Source organism: Mirounga leonina, unplaced genomic scaffold (genome assembly GCF_011800145.1).
Source record: "Mirounga leonina isolate KUSES-001 unplaced genomic scaffold, KU_Mleo_1.0 Mir_128, whole genome shotgun sequence".
NCBI lineage: Eukaryota > Metazoa > Chordata > Mammalia > Carnivora > Phocidae > Mirounga > Mirounga leonina.
This window is the reverse complement of record NW_023270320.1, coordinates 8,451,629-8,461,333: the sequence shown is the minus strand read 5'-3', so window position 1 is coordinate 8,461,333 and position 9,705 is coordinate 8,451,629. Positions and strand designations below refer to the sequence as shown.

The following is a 9,705-nucleotide window of genomic DNA, read 5'->3' as shown; positions in this document are numbered from 1 at the left end:
GCTTGTTGGATTCAGAGGAGGCTTATCAGAGAAAGGGATACCTGAGTTGAGTCCTAAAAGATGAGCAGAAATTGGTCTAGGCTCAGGGAGCAGGAGGAGAAGCATGTGAAAAGCTTCGAAGGTGAGCGGGAGAATGGAGAACTCAGGGAACAAAAGGTCTGGTGTGGTAGTCACTAGCAGGGCAGGCAGAGGGGAAAACTGGAGCTACATCTTCAACAGCTTTATTTAAAGACAAAAGGAAACCTCTGAATTGGAGAATTACATGACTGGTGTTGTGTGTTAGGAAGGTCTCTCTGGCTGTCACGCATGTGCGTGGGCACACACACACGCACACAATGAGGACTTCCTCTGTAGAACATGGAAGTTAAACTCCCTCATCTTTGATTTTTCTCTCTCTATGTATACATTTTCTGGGATTTACCATTTGCCCCCGAGGTAGAGTGTATTGTGCATCTTGTCCTTTGGTCAATTTTTTTCTGTGAGACTTTAATGGTCTTTTCAGGATGTTCAGAATTAATGAAGCAAATGTCCTCAATCAAGAAGCAATTTAAGAACATGCTGCTAATTTCAATGAGTTCTGTAAATGAACTAATTTAATACCAGTTGACCTTTTTAAGGAGAATGATTTGTGGCTGTTTTCCTGATTTGTGCCTATAAGTCTTAACGCTCTGAATGGGCATTTTGAGCCCAGAGGTAAACATTAATCATGGTTCCAGGATGGTGCACTTCTAAGCAGAGTATGGAATATTCACCTCAGTGAGGAAGTGGAGGGTGTCTTTTAAGAGGAAGTTCTTACCATGTTTATAAAAACCAAGGGCCATAGAATAAAGAATACTATACTTCTCTGGTGATATAGACCAGGCAGAAAGATGCTGAATATGTTATGAGATTTTAACCATGTCCTACAGATTTTGCTACTCTATTCTTTTTTATATTTTCACCTCTTTGGACCTGGGGTGGTACCAATTGCGTTTTAAAAAAACTTTGTTATTAACATAAAAGAAAATCTTACCTCCTGAATAAACTCGATGCACGCTAAATGATACTTTAGTGATCTTGCCATTGCTTCTGCCTTTACTAGGACTCATATTTCTGTAGCATTTCCTCTAAGATCAAGCTATCAGTAGAAATGTGTCTTTTACTGATGACTTGATGTGAAAGGTTTTGCCTTAAACCAGCAAATCTACAGGTCTACAAACGATAAGAAGATTTGACAATGCCATCATACCAGTAAAAGGATAAAATATTGTTTCTACCACTGAAGCAGTTTCCACTTAATGGGAAAGTATTGTTCTAAGTATGGTTTAGCATTGTTGAATCAAGGCTGAATCAGCAGGTTTCAAGTGCCTGGTAAACTCAATCTTCTTTGAAAACCAAGGGAAAGGAAAATTGAACTGATAAAATCAGGATAGGGTAGAATTTCTTTTAAAAGTGGCAAAAAGCACTAACCATAAACGAAATTGATTAATAAAATGACTACATTAGAATCAAGAACTTCTTTTCATAAAAAAAGATAGTATGAACAGAGAAAAAAGACAAGGCACAGAGTGGGGAAAGATATTTGCTACACATATAATGCCAAAGGGCTTGTATTAAGTATAAAAATAGAGCTCTTACAATCCTGTAGAAAAATGGCTAAAATTCTTGAATAAGTATTTTGGGAAAGAGGAAATCTGATGGTCAATGAATATTTGAAAAGGAGCTCAAATCCTTTAGCAATCAAGGCCATGAAAATTAAATTATTAGATGTCATTATATGCCCTTCAAATTGGCAAAAATGAACAAATTGAACAATCCACCTTGGTTAGCCCAGACCAAGAAAAACAGGAACTCTCCCATACTGCTGGTAGGAGCAAATTTATTAAGACTACAATGAAAAACAAGTTGGCATTACCCAGAAAAGCTGAAGGTGTGTGTCCCCTGTGATTCAGTATTTCTATTCCAAAGTAAGAAAGTCACACATATGTGTGCTCACAGGTTGTTTCACTTAAAAAAAATCTGGAAGAGAGTTTGTTTTGTTTTGTTCTGTTTCATTTGGATGTGAGAGAGACTCTGGATCAAATATAGGGTGATAGAGACTTAGGGAGTAAATAAAGGAACATTTGCACAAAAAAAATAGGAAAGAGGGAAGGGAGGGAGGGAGGGAGGAAGGGAGGGAAGTTTTTTTTGAGGTTCTTTGCAAAATGAATTCTCGAAGAAACTGAAAAATGTTTCAATTTTGATGCTCCACAAGCCAGATAATTTTCAGTAACTAGGAAGAAGAAACCATTTCTTAAATTAGATGCTATGGTCTTACAAGCTAACATTGCCCAGAAATGTGAGAAAGAATACAGGGAGCCCTCATTCATCTTGGATTATGAGAAAAGAAAAGCCCAAACCAACACTTAGGGAAAGTGAGGTTGTCCAGGATTACAATACCTGTAGGTGGTAAAACTGACATTCAGATGTAGGTCCATGGTTCCTAAATAAAACATACAGGTGTACTCAAATTTTTCTCCTTTGAGCTATACGCCAAACCCATTTGTGAAAGAGAAACTTAGCTGGAACACCTTAAAACCCCGCCCCTACCCCCCAAAAAAGTAAGAAAAATGTCTTTTCTTATTACTTGTGGAAGTAAGGGCTCTTAGGCTTCACCACTCCTATCTTCTCTGTTGAGTGCCGTAGGGGCCAGGCGCTGTTTTTGCCTGTGGAGAATCAGGAAAACGCATGAGCAGCGGGTTTGGCCTTCTCTCCCCTTTCTATGATTCTGTGATTCTTGCTTTTGTTGTATCATCCCTGTGCTTCTTCAGGTGGAGCAGAAACTCAGGAGGAATTCGTCATTGGCAGGCTGAGTAGCTTATCTTCAGGAATTAGGGATACTTACTGAGGTATATAGGCAGGTCAATATAAAAGTCTCTTGAGCTTTTAAGGATAGGGATATATGTAGGTATATCCCTATCCCATATGATATAGGATATCAGATCTTCTGGGTTAGTTTTTACTAGTTCCTTTAGTTTCTTCTAGAACCTACATGCGTGTTATATGCTGTGGAGCTCCAGCAAAAGCCTCTATTTGGCCATGGCCCACTGACGTGAGGCTGGAACCCAGAACCCCTGGTGGGGAATGACTCCTGTCTCAGTCAGTTGGTGACATCGTATCCACAACTGTGTCAAACACTCAGAAGAAAAACATTTTTTTTCTTGATTTAATGTCAACAAGTTTATTGAACACACCAAGCTTCTTTGTTTACCCATATTTTCTGATCCTAAACTGGTTCAAAACATGGCGCTTTGTCAGGAAAGATGTCCCTGCCCTTTGGAAGCACTCGAATAAGGAGGTAACCATGACATTTTTGGTACTACGCTACCGCAGGCATATACAGAAAGTGAAGGTCTTTGCAAGCTGGAAGCCAGCTTTGGGGGAGATGCAAAATTTACACATTGAGCACTAATTCAATGCCAACAAATTTTTCCCCCTTCTTTTTTTTTTTTTTTTGAAGGTAGTATACATTTTTACTAAATGGTTAAAAAGAAATTAAGTAATTATCCAAATGATTTCTAGATTCCGTGTGTCATTTTTTTCATACTTTCACTATTGTTTTTCCCAAATTATCTCCTTTCAGCATTCCCATGAATGTAGCTGACATGTTTTCAAATCCTTGAGTGATGTATTCATGGTACTGGATTTTACCCTCTACGACCCATTTCAGCAAGTCTTTCAGAGCCTTCTGGCGGACCTCTCCTTGCCAGCGGGTGACGATGAACCCTTCCATGAGGAGATGCTGATAGATAGTATTTTCTGGGGCTGGGCCTGGGGGAAGAGGGCAAGTACTATTATATGTAGAGATGGCCCCACATATAGCAATTCTTCCAAATTTCTTCATCTAGGGGATAACAATGTTTGAAAACTCTCCACCTACATTATCGAAGTAATAATCATAACCATCAGTAGAGGCTTTTTTCAAAGTTTCTTCCAAAGACTCTACTGTTTTGTAGTTAAAGGCAACAACATCATATCCAAGCTTTTTGAGGTAGGCAACCTTTTCGTCAGAGCCCACTTCTCCTGCTGCTGCATTAACCATCACTGTTTCTCCATCCTTCACACCACAGATGTCAAGTAGGCCAAAGTAGGCTGTCATGCCCACTGTTCCCAGAGCCAAAGACACCGGTACCATGTCTGGCCACTCTGTGGGTAGCTTTTCCAGATCTTTCCCATCAGAAATAGAGTGTGTCGTCCAGCCTGAAAAAGCCACTACCACAGTTCCTGCTGGGAAGGCTGAGTTTTTACTTTCCACAACTCTGGCCACTTGCTGCCCAATCATCATATCACCCTCCTTCAATCTTTTGGCCGCCCGCCACTCTCATATAAGGATCCACAGTAAGGAACAAAGCTTCCAGCAGGACCTCTCCATTTTTTAAGGATGGGAGTTCAACTGTCTTTAACTCAAAGTTACTATGAGTAGGGCTGCCTTTAAAGAGCTTCTTCAGGGTCCAGCTCTTAGCATGAACCATCCTGAAGTTTCCGACCCCGCAGTTTCCACTACCTAGACAGAATGTGGTTGGGGTTGTCAATTTTTCCCCCTTCTTTTGGGTAATTCATCCATCCTTAAGGTGACACCCAATACTCAAACCAAAAGCAATAACCATTATCAGTGACACAAAGTAGTTAGTGACATTATTTTAACTGCCTGATACAACTGTGGAAAGCATACTGAAGAAATCTAATGCATGCCCTTTATCAAGGAGTGTGTGCCAAGTGGGTTATTTGAAGATGCATTTTACCTCTTCAGTAGCATGGATGGAAATTTCAAGGGAAATTCATCTGGTCCGTCTGTCTTAATATGCTCTGTTTATCCATGTTGGGTTTGAACTACATAGCAACAGAAGTATCCCAGTTACTGGTGCTTTCCATCTTGAGCAAAGTATGACAAGTGCATATACTCCAGAGTTAGTCCATCTAAAGAACAAAAAGCAAAGGGAGGGCATAGAGTATAAAGTAAAATGTATAAGGTATGTTTTATCCTGGGATCTTAATATATATTGCCTGAGGCCTGAGACTGATTTTCTTTTGAAAGGTAATTTCACAAAGAAGAGAGAAAATGACATATTGGTGACTTTATTAATTAATATTTTATCCAGTTTTTACCTAGGTTTCCAAAGTCTGAGTGATTTCTACTCCTCCAGATTCATTTTTTTTTTCTTTCACTGACTTCTAGCGTAACTTGATTTCTATATATCTCATTGATCGCTCTTAGTCAAATAGAGTAATATCCATTTTTCTATTTCCAGAGGAAATTGTTATGAATATCAATGATGAAATAGGATGACATCAATAAACTAATATGCTGAGCTCTTTAGGAAAAAAAACCTTTACAAGTAGTCTCCGCTTTTTCTATAGCTTTAAATTTTGCTGATATACTTATCTAAAAATGCTTACCACACACTTATATGTAGTATTTATCGCAGCAGTCTGAATATCTGTCACTTTTCTTTAATGTGGGGGACATGGGAAGTGAACACTTGGCGGTAGAAGGCCATCTGGTGTCGATGGGGAGTAACTACGGGTTTCCGTGGAAGCTTTTTCTACCTCATTCTGTTCTCTGGTGTTTTTTTTTTTCCCCCCCACAGAAGAGTTCTTTTCTTTTTTTATTATGTTATGTTAATCGCCATACATTACATCATTAGTTTTTGATGTAGTGTTCCATGATTCATTGTCTCCGGTGTGTTTTGAAAAACACACTCCCCACATCCAATCAGGCTTTACAGGAGGCCCCTCATGATCTCTGCAAACTGGGAGCAGTTATGGTGCCTTTTGGGCATTGTTTTTACTATGTCTGATCTGATCTTTATAGGTTTTAAATTTGACTTCAGGATACATTTGAATTACTATTTAACTATGAACATGTTGGATAATTTGAGATTTTATAATATAGTGTGACAGTCCTGTATAAAGTTCTGACTCCGAAGACTCTAATACATTGTTTCATTTTCCTACTGAGTCCAAGCAGGAATATTATTACCTCTGAGATTCATATAAAGCTCTCCTTCCACCCCGTTCTTGCCTGTGCCACTCTGCCCTTCTTAGGTTCATGGAGTCATAAGTGTGTCACTTGGGACGTAGGGCTCTTCCAACTTGTTTGGGCCTTCAGGATAAATGGAAGGCCTGCGTGCTTTAAAAAGAACAAAAGTGTCTAATTTTCTAGGAATAGAAACATGTAGATATGGACCTAAATGCAATAAGTGTGGGAGGCAAGTTGCGAGTGACAGTGCCATGGTTATATTATATTATATATAATCTGATCAGTGTCGTAGACATAGAACAGATCAAAGTCATCCCTTACCCTTGGTGAAAAGCTTTAAAAACGGAAATTTCAGAAGTGATAACTGTGGAACTTATCATATTCAATTGTTTGAAGAGAGAACAAATAGACTCATTCAGTTGCTTTCATCTCATCTCATTTGTTTGTTTATAAACCCAGAAGGACTCACTCAGGATGGATTTCTCTAAAGAAGCGACTTGGAACTTAAATGGACCTGAAATAAACATTGTTCTCTTTGGCAATTACTTTCTCTTTCACAGTATAATGGATGATGTTGTCAATGATACACTCAGTTTTGGGAAATAACTTTTGTCACCTCGCCTGTTCTTTTCCATGCTTTCTGTTTCGGGCTGATGAATGCTGAAAGGATAATGGAGATGCCTCGTGATAAGAGACTGGATTTGGGGGGGGTATCTCCCTTTCTCCTTTGGCCTCCCGTGGAGAGTTCTGGAAACTGAGTGGATCAATCTCCAGTGGATAATATAAGATGTAGGGCAGACTAAAATTAGCAAGGATTGAAGGTCTGATCTCTTCCCTTTTGGACGATCTTGTTAAACTTCTTAATGCCTCAGATTTACCTGTGAAGCAGGAGATAAAATGGGAAGTGAGAATATAATAAGATAAATATATTTGAAAATTGTGGCTATTCTTTATGGGCTGGTGCTGCTAGAAGTGAAACGTTTTGCTATGAAAATGGATGGGATGCTTTCTGCCTTGCTGGAATGTCAGCCAGTGTAATTCATTAGTGGTTTGAAAAGTGCTTTGCGCTAATGGAATGAGAGGCACTGGAGAAATTTGAACTAATATTATTAAAAATGAAAAATTGCAACAGAGAAACTTATTTCCCCCGGAACATAGACATCAACATGGAGTCTAATATTGCCAAAAACACCAGTTTGAGAAGGGAAAATGCCAGTCACTCATCTGGACATTTTGTCTTACACGTTTCCAAATTACCAATTTGACTGTTTTTGTTTTCCCACTAAATTGTATAAATTCAGTTTTTCTCTGAGAGCCATTGAAATCGACACTGTGTGGTATAAATTCTTCGATTACACTACCTTGTTTTATTCTCCATAACTCTATCTTGACTTGTAAGGTCACATGTATTCTTCTCCCCCAATCCCCATACACGTACCCTTGAAAACCAAATTTCAAATCAGTGCACGTCCTCCTCTTTAGAGATGGTCGTATTCATCATATTGCTGTAGTAATTAAGACGGGACATCCTGAAGTCAGTGCAACAGATAGCAAGCATTTGTGCAGGTTTCTGAGAATATGAGGCACATTATTGCTTTGTTCACATGTACTTTTTCTCACAATAACGTTGAGTTGTGTATTAATGAACACAATTAGGGCTTTTTGATATGGTAAACCTCGGAAACTATTCATTATTCTGTTAACAGAACCTTGCTAATTTTCTTCTAAATTAATGTACTCCTGTGGAGATGTAGATTATGTTTTATAATGCAACCCAGTTGGCTTTCGCTTTCCTCCCTTTGTTTATTGATTTTGGTTTCTTTGTTCATGGCATCATTCAGGTGAGTTATAAATCAGAATAACTTCCAGTCATCTTCAAGGGAAGAGACATGCTTCATCTAAATGATAATTTTTTATCACTGCCATTTCCCTTTTAATGTATCATCCAAACACAAAGACCAAAAAATTTAATAATATGTATTTTAAAATGCACCCACTAAGGCCTTTTTTGCGATAGAAAAGAAGGTCCTAACTTCCTCCTTCCTTTGAAAATTATACTTCATGTCTTCTGTCAAGACTCTTAACACGACTCATATTTTGTCGTTACTTTGTAATGCAACATAAAGTGCTGGCAGCAACCACCGAAAGTGAACATTAGTGAGTCTAGACATATATTATGCAGATGTTTCCAGACTAATTACCAGATAACTCTGCATGGAGAATGGAAAGGAGCAAAGGTTAAGTGTCTGCTTTTCAATAAATTTTAAAACCAGGATGAACTACTCTGAGCCTTCATGCAAGAGTGGGCTTGGCTCATGCTAATTCACAAATGTATGTATTCACAACAATATTTTATTGTTATTTTATTATATTTCTCAGCTGCAGAGAGAAGAAGCTCTTTCTCCTTAATAGCCCTGAAAATCGGCACTGGAGTGAATTGAAGAAGTGAACAGCTGCTCTCGTTGTCCTTACAGCGGGCGATGAAGGCAGGCGTGGCAGGCATTGAATTGGCCCTTCTGAAAGATGTTTCCTTACTCTCATCTCTTTTGCATTAAAATTTTTTTTATCATTTACACATTGGCCATTTTCTTTCCTTTTCTTTTTTTTTTTTTTAAGATTTTATTTATTTATTTGCGAGAAAGAATGAGAGACAGAGAGCACGAGAGGGAGGAGGGTCAGAGGGAGAAGCAGACTCCCCACTGAGCAAGGAGCCCGATGTGGGACTCGATCCCAGGACTCCAGGATCATGACCTGAGCCAAAGGCAGTCGCTTAACCGACTGAGCCACCCAGGCGCCCTTTCTTTCCTTTTCTATTTCTTCTTGTCTTGTCTCTTTTCCACTGTCCCTCTTTCTCTCCTTTCCTTTCTTCCTCCCATCTTTTTCTCTTGGGTTGTGTGTATGTGTGTGCAGGGGGGATACAACACAACAAAATTACCTGCCACCTGAGTATCCACAGAAATGCAGAAGGTGAAAACTGCCAAGTTCAAGCCATGCGAAACCTTTACCAGAATTTGCTCTGCACTGGTTTTCCAATAGCTAGATTTTGTGTGTGCTTATGTGTGTGCCCGGGCTATTTTAGACAGCTTTAATGTCCTGGGGTCTCCTACGCCTAATCAAATTGGAGTTCAGTCTAATAGAAAAGTCCACAGAGGATTAAGTTTAATGCACCATAATAGGTTACTAAGCTTTTGTTAGTGCACATTTTATACATGTGACTCTTAGGAAGGACCCAGAAAATTAGGTTTACAAGCGTCTTGGAAGGTTTCCTTATGGCCTTTTGCATCCTTTCTTTTATGTGGTGATCTCCAAAGAGACCATATGAATGTTGGAAATACCAAGTGAAGAGTCAGAGAAGGCAGGGAGTGAGAGAGACTTTGAAGCCTGGTGTCTTGAAACTGTTTCTTCGAGAGGCTGATGGTGAGATTAAATTGAATTGATTTACACAAAAATTGGATACAGGGCACCAAGTAAAATGTCAAATGCAAGGAAAGAATTACAAAATCTGCAAGCATGATAATTATGCAAAAGAATAATAATGGTTTTCACAGCGAGGGGCTAAGCGTGTCTGACTTTAGCTTATTTACATCTGTGGCAGAAGAGAAATTAAGGACCAGTGAAGGAAGTGTGTCCCCTCATGCTCTAGCTGGTAACCAGAGAAACCACCAGATTTTTCCTGAGCAAAAAAGCCAACAGGCCAATAGGCTTAC

At 39.1% G+C, this 9,705-nt stretch overlaps 1 protein-coding gene across 1 annotated transcript; it reads right to left on the bottom strand.

Annotated features, from left to right (window-relative positions):
- Positions 1-3,559: 3,559 nt before the first annotated feature.
- Positions 3,560-4,505, bottom strand: LOC118009789 (prostaglandin reductase 1-like). Its single transcript, XM_035003826.1, is given in 2 exon segments — positions 3,560-4,333; positions 4,335-4,505. Coding segments are annotated over 2 exon segments (930 nt in total). The 5' UTR covers positions 4,491-4,505.
- Positions 4,506-9,705: the final 5,200 nt, after the last annotated feature.